The following is a 14,908-nucleotide window of genomic DNA, read 5'->3' on the forward strand; positions in this document are numbered from 1 at the left end:
TTTGGTACAAATGGAAAGAGAAGAGAGACGGAGTCATCGTTTTTTAAAACCACTCATCGGTCTGATCTTACTCAATAGCCACCAGAGAGATTTGCTTGAATAATTTTGCCCACCTGACTCTCCTTTTTGTATTTTTCCTGAAACTTTCACACTTAAAAATAATCTTTTTGAGGATGAGAATAAAAACCAAGTCAAACACCGCAACGATTTAAATCATTTATTTTAACACAGGCATTGTTTTGCATTTGAACTTTGTCTAACACGCTTCATATCTAGAGAACACGTCTGAGAACAAGGACATAAAGGATTATTGGAAACAGTTTAACGGAAGTGCTTACGGCTTATTGTAGGTTTCAGAAACACAGAAATGCCAGCCAAAAAGAGCATCAAAATGAAACATTTTCATATTTACACTGTACCTTTCAATGGGATATTCTGAAGCTTTATTCCTAACAGTACACTTTCAGCAGTAAGGCTTCTTTGACCCTCTGGCATTCAGCAGAGTGCATTACTTTTACAGAGGTGTGGGTTTTCCAGTGTAATTCCTATCTTCCCCACAACCTTAGTGGACTTCCTTGCACCACCCCCAGCACAGGCACACATTTATCTCTTAAACAAAGTAGCTTTTATTAGCTTATCATCAGTCAAAACCTTGTTAGTAGCAGTTGGAGTTTTATTAACAACAACGTATTTACAATGAAAAGGGGTAAATTATTTAGAGGGAAGACTCTAAAAATTAAAATAATCTCATTATCTCATTATTTTCATTTTAAGTGGACTTTACAGGTAAAATTTATGGATATAGAAGTCCATTATCTAAACAAGTTAATAACTTACCACCTACTTATTAGTATTGATTCCGTCATGACTTACTCCATTTATGTGAATACTTTAAACGATGATTATATCTCTTAGAAAAGAAGTTATGGGTATAAAAATTACTATTATAAATTACTATAGTGATACCAAAATGAATATTAAAAAGCAGCAGTTTGTATGTTAAAATACATAGATATTTGCTGTACTTCTTTAACGAAGTGTCTTATAAAAGTATAAAACTGTAGAAGGGGCTATTTTCATGAATTTTCTGTTTTCTTGATTCTTGAGCCAGACCAACAAGCAAACCTTACAAACGGTGCAGGTGAACATTGGCCACCAATTATTATTGAATTCAGATATTAGATTCTAGTGCAGAGAAATAGGGCCCCAAAGTAGTTGTTTATCCTTACCTTACCTTACCTAATTGTCGATATAGCCCAAATTCAGTGAAATTTAATCTAACTTCATTTCACTACTGTAACATACATGTAGACTCAAGAGCATTTACCAAAAGAGAACTTGCAAGCTGATTATTTTAAAAAACCAAGAATCTTAACATTACAGCATTAGCTTTGAATATTTCAAGTTTACACAGAAAACACAGGTCATGGTTTATGAAATTTTACCTAAATAATCAGATAAGTAGAAAAAAAAGGAAGGTAGAATTTACAAACATACATGAAACAAAGAATAAAATGTTATTTATTTTTTCTACCATACAAATTTGAATGGAAATGTTTAGAATGGTTGATTTAAAATTCTATTTCAGTCTCTTTGAGCTCAGGATTGGTCAGAGCTTGAATTTTAAGAAAATTTATGGACTTAAGAAATAGCTTTCATGTTATTTACCACATTTTCATTAGTTTTGAGTTTCGTGGGAAAAATGTAAGCTAGCCCTGGCATTTTGCTTCCCGGCAAGGCAATGATTCAGAGGATAATAATAATGTAGTCCTTTCTTGGACTTCTATCAGATCTCTGTACACTTCCCCAACACCTACCATTATCCTTAATTTATATGGGTGAAACACACTAGGTGAGAAAAATGGAAACTTGAATTAGACCAGGAAGCAAATATAAACCAAACAAGACGAAATCCACTCACGTTGACCCTCACAGTACCAAGGTTCAGGATGACACGATTTCTGTAGTTCTAGCAAATTAGCTTCACTGCCACCTAGTTATTGGTCTTTATCTCCATTAGGAGGAAAGAAACCCCCAGAAGTTCTGCACGGCAACAAAAGAGTTAGGAAACCCAAGTTATCAGTGTATATGATGGGCTATTTAGTCTAGATCAGTTATTGAAGGAACCTCAAAGACAAGCCCTTAGAAGCTCAGACTTTTAATTTCCGAGGATTTGGTAAGTCATCTGGTAAAGAAGCCTGCGAATCCCAAAGTGTCAGATCTGACTTGGTAGTACTTCAGGGACCTGACCAAGGCTACCACTTGTGACTAAAATGTCTCTATCACATGGAAAAAGTGTTCTAGCGTGAAAATAAAGAAAATTTTAAAATAGAAGGTTCTGGAGAAATGGAAAAAAATCCTTAGATGTAAGGATGTCTCCCCAGTTATGTTCCCTTCCTAAGCAGAAATTCTGCGGCCAAGCCGCCCTCCGTACCATCCTACAAACCATTTCAAAGGCACTCCTAGGAGTACTAATGTTCTTTGGCTTGCTAGGGATTCAGCTCCTCACCTAAAAATTCAACAAGCACTTCAAACATGTGTCTCCTTGGCTCCATGATGGAGATAACAGGATGTCCTTATGAAAACCCGTTTCTATTTGAAAGAAAATAAAAAAGCCCAAACTCTGAACTTCCTAAATGTTGATGAGTCAAACAGGACAGTAATATTTGCTTCATCATCATCACCCCTACATTTAATTTAATGTTATGAGTATGGGGTATGGACTGGAAGAGGCAATACGAGTTTTGCTGTTGTGCTGAGATATTAGAGTTGTAAATAGCAATGAAAGGTATAAAAAAAAGTTGAGGGGAATGTAGAGCAGAAAGTAAAAACTGGGCAGTGAAAAAAATCAGAGATTCAGTTGGGGCTGAGGGGCAGAAGGCCAAGGACATACACAGAGGAAGAAAACAGCAGAGGAACCCTCTAAACAAGAATTCGTTGCCCTCGGATTCAGGAAATCTAGATACAGAGTGTGGAGGAGAAAAAAAAAAAAAAAAAAGAGAGAATTTGCCCAGATTAGATTTAAAAAAAAATATACCTGCCCTTTCCATGGACACACTTACTTACGCTTTATTCACATTTTACAAACTGTTGGTGGAGGAGGTCACGCAGTTTACTGGGAACGCCTCACAGTTCTGACTCCTTGTCATTTTCATCCAGGTAGTATTCGTCGTCTGTGGTTGTGTCTGTGTCACAGTCTGAGTCTACTGGATCCTCTTCATAGATGTTAAGTGGTGCGCTTGGAGATAAACCCTCTTGTGGCATCTGATTACTAGGAGAATTTGAACTTGCTGGCACTGTTGGGTTAGGAGGGTTAATTATATCGTCTTTCAGGAAGCCAGGGTTCTTGAGAAAACTTGGTTTCCACAACCTTCCTTGTGTGAGTGACCTCTTTACATTCTCCAAGAAAGCCAGCTGTTGCTCTTTCCCAAAAATCCCGTAGTCAATAGGTCTGGATATAGATGTTGCAGACCTGGGACCCATTTTTGTCCTGTCGCTGTACAAAGCCCACCTTTCATCTTCCTCACTGGAGGGAAGTTCAGAAAAAGATTTGAATCTTCGACTGTACCCATTGTCGCTAGAGAATTCACCCCCCAGGGTCAGTCGACTCAGGGCATTGTCAATAGAAACGCTTTCAGAAAAGTGGCGCCCCCTGACTTTCGGAGGGTGACTTTTGCGCAGCAGATCACCGTGTACATTGATGCTTTTTAAACTCTTTGAACGGTAGGGCTGTGGCTCAGGTTCCCACTCCAGCGATGATGCGCTCCTTTGTTGCTGCAGACAGCTGGCCAGTGGGATGCTCACTGTAGAGTTCTCTATGGGCCCCAGTTGAAGAGGAGGGTTCAGCCTCCTCTGATGGTCAGGGAAGTCGGCTTCCCTGAGGCTGATCCATGTGGGTTGGGCCAGGGCTCCTGACTCTCTTTCCAAAATCTGAGCTGTGGTTATATCGTTAGAATTCTCATGGCACTTTGCTTGTAATTCTGAGATATTTTTTAACTCGTTGTGATGTGGTTGTAAAATGCTGTTTGACTTTTGATTCTTCAAGTGTGTAGCAGCTTCTCTGTTGGAGATAGTAACCTGGGGGCGGTTCTCAGATTCTTCCACAGTCATTCCATCATTACTCAACCTGTGTGCATCTGTTGATTCTGTGGATTTTAAAGTAGGCTCGGGGGACAGTGAGTGGCACTCTGGTGAGGTGCTGAAGCCAGAACTGTTCCCACTTTGGGGAAAGATAGTAGCCACGTGTCTTCTGGGGCTTAAATCTTTAGCTGGACACTTTCTGCTTGCTTTGGACATGGCTGCCAGTCGGTGTTTAGCTGAAGATCTGTTTTTCCCCTTTTCTAGGTCACCCAAGCTGGTTTTATTTTTATTACTTCCTCCAGGAAGTGAAGGCTGATCCCATGCCAGTATCTGCAGTTCATCTTCAGCCTTGATCTCTGTCATACTCACCTCCTGACTTTGTTGAGTTAGCGCTCTGGGTTCAGACTGCAGACTGTCTAAGTCTTGTTCGCCTGAACAGGCTTCCTCATCAAGCTGCAGTTCATACAGGGCTAGAGTAAGAGCAGAGGCTTGGCTTTCTGGGCCAGAAAGTGGTTTATCAGGTTTTTTGGGGAAATCTGTTCTAATTTCCCCTTTGGCTTCCCAAGGCTGCAGTCCATTGGCACCATCACCCTCAGCCATGCCTGTGACATCTTTCTGAAGACTGCCAGTAGCTGTAAAAGCTAGGCCACGACCTGCACACCCCCCAGGGCGTCTTAGGATTTGGGAGTTTTCAACATCCTCTTCCGAATGGGCTGGGAGGTTAGAAAGACCACTGTTACCTGATTTAATGGATAGCTGACAATTTTCCGATTTCTCTTCCGTAACGTTTTCCCCCTGAAGCATTGATGACGTACGAAGGGTTTCACTTTGCAATTTTTTCCCTTTCTCTGTCTTGCTTTGTGGATCACAGGGAGGTGTTTTAGCCACGTTGTGTGGGGAAATCTCTCTCGTTTGAGATTCCTCTTTATGAAGAGAGGCATCTGCCTCAGTGGAAGCCACTGCCTGTAATGTAGGTTGGGAGGGTCCAATGCTTGGCGAGTGAGAAGCAGTCATGTCTTCAGTGGTGCGAGAAAGACAGTGACTGTTCTCCTGAGCAGAGCTGACCGGCATCTTCAGATCTTTAGATGAAGGTGTTCCTGGCTGCTCTTGTGTAGAGTAATTTAGTTTGTCTTTTTCTAAAGCTTTAGGTGACGTTTCAGTCCCCACTTTCGTTGATTCTGTAAGTGACTCGATGCTTTGTGTGTACTTTTGAAGAAGGTTACAGAATGTTTTGCTGTGCTTCCTCGGCAGAGTATAATATATTGATACCACCTCAAGACATTTCACATTATCTTCATCACCAGAAACAGAAAGTACACTAGTAGTCTTTAATTTATGTAATGTTTTCCCACCTTCTTTTCCTGACACGTCTGAGGAAACAGGAAAAGGGCGTTCATTTGGATGGGAAAACATGCCTGTTCTGGAGGCAGCAATTTTACCGTTCTTTTCAGTGCCTTCTTGAAAGTATTCCTTTTGGTGGTGTCTTTTGCTTGAAGAACCACCCAGGACAGCTGAGTCACTTCCCAGAGGGCGAATGAGTCTCTCCCAAGGCCTTTGTGTTATGGCAGAAGCATCTGTGTCTCCTCTCTCCTCTCTCCCAGCTGAGGGGTACGGTACCCCCGAGGGGCAGGACGCAGCTCTCTTGATGATGACCGGAAGTGGTCCTTTTCTAACAGAAGCAGACCCAGTGTTCGTCGCACCTGTCGTCCCCTCTGAGGCTTCAGGTGCCACTGAGACTGAGTCTGACACTATTTCACAACATTTGCTTTCCGACTCACAAGAGCCGGGACTGAATTTGTTTGGCGTGCACTTCCCTGCTGGGTCCTCCACGATCTGGTTGGTCTGGAATGGAAGTGGCTCACTCCTACACGAAGAAGCCGCCAGCTCACTTTCAGACTTCCTGCTATTGATGAGAAAACCGGCCGATTTTCTCGGTAAGGTGCAATAAACTGTGTGAAGCTCAGGAGCCTTGGAATGGCTTTGGTTCTCCTCCAGGCGATGGCGGTCACTTGTGGGTGTTGAACAACTTTCTGTTTTGCTTAACTTTTCAATATAGGATATATGTCGTCTCACTTTTCCTTTTCCCTTTCCATCCCCGCAAAGAAGGTGTGAGTGGCCTTTGACAACATCCACCACTCCATCTACAGGCACACGATTATCATTACTCTTTGGGTTTTCTGAGAGGCTCAGGGAAAACTGACTATTTTGGTTCTTACAGTCATTCTCTTTTTCTTCTCTTTCTCCCAGAGATGGAGCTTTGCCTGAAGGAAATTTCCGGGAGAACACTGTAGTAGAAGGAATCACCAGAGCACCAAGGCGAGAATCATTTGATGGCGAGGAATCTGGCACTGTACCTGAGGACAGATCTGAAGAAGCACGTGGCATATTGTGGTCAGCCGACTTGCTACAGTTGGCAGAATAAGCTGTGACACATTGTTCTTCTTTGGTATCTGAAATAGCAGGCTTTCCTGGAGACTCTGCATTTTGATTATCAGTACTCCAGTGGTTATTTTTAATAATGCTGGAAATATCGTCATCACTTACTGATAATTCCTGGTGACAACCTTGATCTGGGCTGGGAAAAGCTGATGGCCTGCTGTCCTGAATGAAAGGAAGGGAAATGGTGGAGGCAAATTTTCTGTCCCCAGTGTAACTCTTCTCTTTTTTTAGTTCGTTGGCTTTATGACTTTTGGAGCCATCTCTCCTGGAAACGACTCCAGGCAACCTTTTTGAACTTACTGTGTTAGATGCGTTAAAAACAAATCTGCTACTCTGGGCTGAGTCCTGGGAGAGGGGATTTTGAAAATCAGGGAAAGGGGTAGAAATCACTGTCTGTGAAACAAGTTCGCGTATTTCACCCACCATGTCTGTCTGATCCATCTTGTTTAGTTGTTTATCCTTTTGCAAAATAGATTCATTCAGGTCTTTCTCATTATTCACTCCTGTGACCAAGATATTGGGACGGCTTTCAGTGACAGGTGGGGAGTCCGCTGAATCACTGTTGGTCACAGTGACTTCCATACAGCTTCTTGTTGGGAGAGACGCAGGCTTAATTTTCTGCAGAGTGACTGAGGGATTCTGAAAGGTGGGACTCCGAGGATCCCCTCTGTCATCAGGATTCTGAGGAAAGGAAGTTCTGAATGAGGGTGCTAGAGTCTGAGCAATGCCAAGTGAGTAAGGTTCTCTGTTTACAAGTACTTCTGTAGGAGAGCAGTCCTGTTGAGACACTAACCCACCAGATTTGCTATGATAGCTTGAACCAGCCATGGAGCAAACATCTGGGGTGCTGAAATGAGCCGACTGGCTCCTACTACCTTGGGACACCTCCGTGCCCTCCAGTGTGGATGTCTGAGAATCAAACTGCCAGGCACGTGGCTCTTCCTGGTCTCGGGAAATATTTGCTCTGTAACTGGGAGAAAATGAGCCCCAGTGTTGAGAAGGAACACGATGGCCATGACCAGCCCGTGTACTATTTGCTTCAACGGAGATCATTTCAAAGTCTCTGTCAGAAGAAGTGAATGATTTCCTGCTTTGATGAAATCCAGACCAGGAATAATGCTCTTCCTGTTGGCCCCAAAAAGGACTTTGTCTAAATCTCTGTTCCCTGTTTCGTCCAAAGGTATTGCTGGAGAAAGGCCTAGTAAATGAGTTCTCTTCATGGTAGAATGGCATATTCTCTGAGTTCTCAAATGGGTCAGGACTCATTGCATTATCCATGGGGACATTTAAACCAACACTTGGGTAAACACTCTGTGAACGATAAAATTCATACCTCCTCTTCTCTTGAAAACACCTGGGGTACACATACTGGTCAGCAGGGTCAACTTCCATTGGTGATGGTGCCCTCAGGAACTCTTCCTGGTTCTGCCTATCTCTAGAAGAATCTGGTCTATTCCATATGATAGAGGATAAAGGAGTTCTCTTTGGGCTTTGCTTGTGGCTTGGTGGCGTAAACCCACACTTGGTCTGAGTTGTGGCTGGAAAATGTAAGCTTCTTGCTGTGAAATACCCTGTAGCTGGCAAGGCTGATCGTTCCCTGCTGTCAAAACACAGAGAAGCACTACCAAAAGCACTCTTTTGCACGTAATCTTCTTCTAAGACTCTGGGCTCCCTTGTCCTGTACATATCATAAATGGTCCTTGTTCTAGGAGAAAAGGTTTTAAAACCTTCCCTAGGGGTTCTTGGTCTTAAGATGTCATAGATAGACATATTAGAGGTATCACTGTAGCAATTTTTGTGCCTTCCTGTGATACTACTTTGTCTGTTCCCACTGGAGTAAAAAGGACTGGACTGTGTTCTTGATCCATAGTTGAGAGGTGTTCTGGTATCCGCTGAGCTTGGAAATTGTTCCTGAGCCAGTTTGCTATCCAAATCATCTAAAACTAAAAGGAGAATACGAGTCATTTTTTTTTAGTATAAGATTTTACTATCTAATAATATTTTGAGTTGTTGAAGCCCCTCTTGAAGACACATAATCACTTATAATTTTTAAATCATATTATCATAAAAGTGATGACATTAGTTCTGATTGTGTTTTTAAGATAGCTTTACTTTTACAAGGCTATAATGGAAGTTTCTTTTTCATACTTTTTCAAATCATACTTTTTTCAAAGTTAACCTTCCATAATGCCTTAAGATCATAAAGCTACATTTTTTTTCCCTAACAATGAATTTTAACCATGGATTCTTTTAGTGAATTTTTTGTATCGCTAGGTAGGTGTAATATTTCCAATTATGTTTACCTCAGGCAATGGGCGATGGTAATAGAAATGAAAGTCTGTAAATGACATGTGACTTCTCAGTTGTACCATTAAGAAAACAGAATTACTGCCAAAAGTTTAGCACCCAATTTACAAACATATTTGAGCAATGGATTGGATTAGAACTGTGCTACATAACCTTGTAGGTTTGGTACTATTACTATTCTCACATTATAAATGAGGAAACTGAGGCACGAAGAGATTAAGGAAGTTGCCCGGGTCGGTCTCACACTTACTAGGTGGATCCAGGCAGTCTGTCTCCTGAGTCCACACGTGCAACCACCGTGCCATAAAAGTTCACTTCCTATTTTTCCTTTTAATGAACTAACTAAAGATGATTTCACTGTGAGCTCATAATGTTACGAGGATGTGAAGTTGCTGCTGTTGAAGAATATTTTCTCAGTACCAAGGTCAGAGTGTAAGTGTCAGTCAGGCCCCAGCGCCCTCCCTGTTATACCAAGGACCTGGCCCCCCCCCCCCCCCCGAGACCCAGGGCTCATGCTTACTAGGACCACCGTCCCTGTGACCTCAGAAAAGCCACAGGGTATTTTTAGTTGGTTGGTATTTATTTTAATTATATTTACTAAGTGACATCTGACATCTTTCCCTCAATAAAAATCTGTCGGGATTTAAATAGAACCATCGTCTTTTAAGGTTTTAAGATGCCTCGTAACAGATACATTTTATCATATTCATATCACAATAAATATGAGCAGATTGTGTATTCTTTGAAGAAATGGTCATTAAAAGATCAAATCTGACGTGAAAAATAAGTTAGGAGATTATTTAAATTGCTGAAGAAGATTTTGGTTTACAGAAATCTTTCCTTCTGAGTTACATAAAATGGTGCACCCTCTTTGGTTACTTAAAATTACTTGTCATTAAAAATTGTGATTTTTAACTCTTTGACAACAGAGGAAGTGAGGTACATCAGTATCTGAATGAATGGGAGTGAGACAGACTTGTAATATGCTGATTATGTTAGGGCAGGTGCTGAAAGGGTTTTGGATGTCAGTTCTGGGTTTTCCCTATCCTATTTTATTTTATTTGTAAGTTGGCACAGCCAGCAAAAGAAATGGTCTTGAGCATTAAGGATCTGCAACTAAGGAATTCTTCAGGGAATCATCCTGTCATTGTTGTAATGAAAAAAATTCTTTACCCTCAGTCTCTGAAATAATGTACTCCCTACATCCATAAAGAAAATATCAAGCAATGCCAACATATAAGGCAGGGCAAAAAGAAAACAAACTATATAAATCTGCCTGTAAGACAAATTACAATGAAATCTCTTTGATTTCTGTTTTCCCTTTCAAGCTGTTTATAGGTTTTTTTTCTCCTTATATAAAATCTTTTGCTGACTACAAAAGCAATAAATGGTTATAATAGAAAACACAGGAAAGTATAATAGACAAGGTTAAAATCACCCAAAATCTTTCTTTCCAGAGACAACCACTCTCAACAGCCCTACAGCAGGACTTTAAATGATTCAAAGTCACTTTGAATCTCAAATTAACAACTACTCTGGAGGTCAAAACAAATTCCTGTTTTGCTTCTCCTTTTTATTTTTAGAGAGGTCAAGTAATTTTTTTTTTTTTTCATTTCATAAATAGTATCTCTCCTCTACCAGCAAAACCTTTGTTTTGGGACAGAGGTTTTCCTCTGGGTCTCTTTTCTCTGAAGCAAGTTCTCTGCCAGGAACCACCTTACTGGAAGGCATTCCTGGGCTGACCATCCAGCTGGGTGTCTCTCAGTGACTACACCCGCGTCCTAACTGTGGGGCTGAGGTGATGTCATCGCCTTTGCAAACTGAATTTAGTTCCTCAGGATGGAGCTGGTGAATGAGTTCAGACTTCATTTTTCAAATGGCCGGGCTTACTTGAATACACAATAATCTACGTCCAGGTGAGCTATGTTTATATGATAAGATCCATGTGTATACAGTACTTCGGGAATCCATTTTAGTCTTATTGTTTATCTACTGTAGAAGGTTAATTGTTTAATGACAATTTAGATTGCATCACAGTGCAGTTAGGTCCTAACCAGGAACAATAGAAGTCTATTGAGAACAGTAAACTTTGCAGATATATTCCCTAAAGACTTATTTTTCCCTTTTACCTGAGGTTAAATATTAAACATTATTATCATTCCATAGATATATCAGGCCTTGATCACAGAATCTTTGCTTAGATTATACGTAAATACAAGATTCTTTAATTTTTGTGTTAAAAGCAGACAACCACATGCTCTTCAGTAAACAACAGGATTTCAGAAATAAAGTGCAAAGTTGGATATGATTTGATCACTTTAATACAAACTGTAATTATTATTTGCTTTCCTTTAGTCCTGGGAGTTCCAAAGGCAATTTAATGCACAGACTTACCTTGGAAAAATTCATCTTCTAACAGTGAAGTATCCCACGAAGTCAGGCTGCTTCCCTCCCTCATACCTGCTGGCTTGGGAACAAACGAAGCGTCAACGGGTTGATTTTCTGGAGATGAACTGTGTATTTTTGCCTGCTAATTTAAAAATAGAAAATGTAATATTATTTCTGGACCTTCTCCAGCCGACGTGTTCCCACAAAATGTTCCAAGCTTAAAAGTCCTAGTCCAAGGACAGCAAACAATTTTCCTAACACGTGTTTCTCCAGTTGTAATGTTTTGTTGTTTTTTTCCGCAATTTCCAAGTGATCAAAAAGCTTCTCCATCCCTGCGTTAATTCCTTTCAGTATGTGCCTTCGGACAAGACATTGAGCCTCTCTCTGCCAAAGGTTCCTACAGCCTTACACAGCACTACACAAACCTTACAGAGTTTCTTGGAAAAGAGGGAAAAACATTGACCTCTTTTGAGTTGGGAGTGTTGTCTCCCTGGCCCCAAAGGCTGTAATTTTTGATTTCTTAACATTGTACCTCTTTTCTATCAAAAGGCAGTTAGCTGAAACTTGCAGTGGTCCTTAAGATTTACGACCTTGATGGGTTTAGGGGAAAAAAAAGTATTTCTATCCACAGAGCTGATGTAGAATGGTGGTACCTCCCAGACAAACATAAGGAACTGATTTGAAACAAAGGTGCTGAAAAGCATGCCCTTATAAATGTTTGTTTTTTAAAACATTGCTAGTTTTATAAGATTGAGGAGAACTATGTAGAGCCAGAGTTCTTTTCCTTCCTTTACTAGCAAATTTTATCTTGATTTCATAAAATCCATCACTGTCCTACTTTTAAGCTTTAATTTGCCTTCATAACCTTGGCGGAATTATCCGCTCCCACACCTTCACATTCTTTTGCCAAAACGCCATTTGCAGTTCCTCCATCAAAATGGCTCTGTCGCTCATGACTCCACTTCAACTCGTCCTGCACCCTCTCCCTGAACAGGGCTAGCAGCCACTCCCCGTTCCAGTCGCTTTATTTTCAGCTCACTTGCAACCGAGTCCTCACCTCCTGAATCCCTCTCTTCCCCAAGTTTTCTCTTTTCATTTGATGTTTACCATCACATTTTGTCTCATCTTAAGACCAAATCTCTAATCTTTCCAAAGTTCCAGCTTTTTAACTTCTCCATCCCAAGTCTGTCCAATCCTAAAGCCCAGGTTCTTTTAATCCTTGCATCCCTCACAATCTAGTATTTTTACACCTGCCTGTTTTCGTTCTCAAGATCTAGGTCAGTTTTTCCTCCTAGAAGCCCTGTTCAAATTTCACTGACTCAGCCTTTTCAGGTCTGTGTGCAAGTCGTAACTGAATACATACCAAGGAGGTTTATTAATAAGAAAGAAATAATTCAATGATAATTTATTGGTTATTGGATATAATTTAATACACATATTAAATTTAGAAGTAAGCAACTATTAGAAGCAAAACACAACTATAGGGGTATACCAGTTGGAGGTAATAAAACAGGAAACTAATCATTTGAGAAATCAGATCAGTTACAGCTAAATTCTTTTCTCTCTGAAGTGTATCAGGGTGTTCTCTTTTGCACCCTACCTACCGTTTCTCCAAGTCTTTATTTGTGCTGATAACCATTGGCCATAGACCTTCTAAGTCCATTCCTCCCAAACTTGCAGTTTTGGTAGTTGGTGCATGGTAGATACATTTGATTAAGAGAATAGTAGGCATCACTGTCTCCCAAACATTTTAATATCCAAACAAACTTCAGATGTCCTCTATGTAGACCAGAGTACATTCCTTTTGGCTTCCTGGATCACATTCTTTTATAATAAATTTATAATGAAATGAAAAGTACATGAACTGAAGACTCAGGTGAAGAGATGAACCTCTCTAGGCTGTGAAGTGGATCTACCACCCAGAGGCTCTGAATATAAGTTCCTTGGGTTATATTTCTGCCCAGATCTTCTGCTTCAAGGCCAACCCTATTCACCCAACATATTAAGGATGCTTTCAGCACAGAGAGATAGGAATTATATGGCTAAGAGATAATATGGAGAGTTCAAGTTTACCTCTGTTAGGAATTTTTTTCCAGTAATAGAACTGTCTAAAAAAGTAACTGCTAGTCAATGGTAGGCATCTGACATAGTGAAGATCGAACACATGACTCATCCATCCCTAGACCTCTAGCTTTTGTTTAAGCTACGTGAGATACTGTCATTATTATTATTATTACTTCTATCAGCAGCAGTAAATACACATTGATTATTGTAGGCAATGTGTTAAGGGCTTTATATGTGTTACTTTATTTCATTATTTTAACAATCCTATGAAGCTGGTACTATTATTATTCCCACTTAGAGAAAACCACACTTGAGAAAAGGGAGGTTTCAAGAGGCCAGGTCATTTTTTTTTGCTTCAGGTCACACTGGTGAAGGGAAGGACTCATTCCCAGTTTGTCATTTTCCAGAGCCCGTGCTGAATCACCCTGTTGGACTTTTTCATTAGTTTATCAGTGCACTGTATCCCCGCTGGGGGCACCGGCTGAGGCCAAACACAGGTTTAGAGCTGCTGGGAAGACTCTGAAGTTTCTTGTCACCGAGAGCAGAGGTAAACCCCTCCTGGGCTCAGAGCACACACAGATCCTGGGTCAGGGCTCAATTTACACCAAGAATCTTCCTCCAAATAAGGTTCCATGCCATAAAGTCACCATAAAGATGACGCCTATTTCCCATTTCTGGCACACCTTCGTGCAGCAAAACCGTGTCAAAATCCTTTTCCAGTTTTTGATGTAAGCCTTTCCTCCCCAGCTCTCTTCAGTACCCACGCTCCAAGCTCCCTACACGCACGCACTAAAATGCTGTGCGATTTTTCTGAGGCCTCCGCATCTCTGCTCCTGATCTTCACTCTTTCTCCTCATCTTCTGGAAAGAATCAACTCATCCCTCAGAGTCCGGTTCCTATTATCACGCTCTCTGTTCTCCCAGGAAGAATTATTCACCACCGTGTTTTTTTAGGCACCTCTGGTATGGTACCTACCATGTCACATCAAAGTTGTTTACATTCTTTCCAGTCTTACTTTACCACTAGACTCCCCCTTCCTCCCTGAATCACACATTGCAATCCCCACTCTGATCTAGGAAACCAGGGATTCCAGGAAACATGAAGAAGGAGCCTGGAAGTGGACCAACTTCTAAAATAACCAAGAGAGCATGGTACTCTCCTTTGTATCCTGAGGACCTAGCACAGCATCAGCATATAAGGGATTAATTCATATTTACCGAACTGAACTCCCACGTATGCTTCCCACAATAACATTTCCCACTTCTGAATTTCTCCAATGCATTTTTATATACTTTTTTCTGTACTGTCTTATATTTGAACAAAATTATCCATTTATTCAGTTTTTATTATACTTTGAAAATATCTTGGGGGTGGGGGTATATAGCTGGGGGTGGGGGTATACCTCCACCATGCTTAGCATGCATGGGGTCATGGGTTCCACCCCCAGTACCTCCATTAAAAAATTAAAAAAATATATCTTCTTTCATTTGAGCCTTAAAACAAATTTTGAAATAGGCAGGGCTTATCATTCCCACTTTGCAGATGGAAAAACTGAGTCTCAGATAAGTATCTTACTCAAGTCACAGGAATAATAAAAGGAGACACTCGCTACTGACTCTCATATGGTCTG

The 14,908-nt window shown here is 40.8% G+C and overlaps 1 protein-coding gene across 6 annotated transcripts in view; it reads right to left on the minus strand.

Moving 5' to 3' along the window:
* Positions 1–202: 202 nt before the first annotated feature.
* The window catches only part of EXPH5 (exophilin 5), a 72,149-nt gene continuing 57,443 nt past the window's right edge, over positions 203–14,908 (minus strand). For 3 of the 6 annotated variants that reach the window (XM_045506110.2, XM_045506115.2, XM_074357225.1), the window contains 2 exons: positions 11,221–11,353; positions 203–8,462 (listed from right to left, as the gene is read on the minus strand). In XM_045506110.2, the coding sequence (XP_045362066.2) occupies positions 3,127–8,462; positions 11,221–11,353 (5,469 nt within the window). In that variant the 3' untranslated portion in view covers positions 203–3,126. Of the gene's footprint in view, positions 8,463–11,220; positions 11,357–14,908 lie in introns of all 6 variants that reach the window. The other 3 variants (XM_010969272.3, XM_045506112.2, XM_045506114.2) reach the window with 1 other exon arrangement.

The sequence above is a fragment of the Camelus bactrianus genome, chromosome 33 (assembly GCF_048773025.1).
Source record: "Camelus bactrianus isolate YW-2024 breed Bactrian camel chromosome 33, ASM4877302v1, whole genome shotgun sequence".
NCBI lineage: Eukaryota > Metazoa > Chordata > Mammalia > Artiodactyla > Camelidae > Camelus > Camelus bactrianus.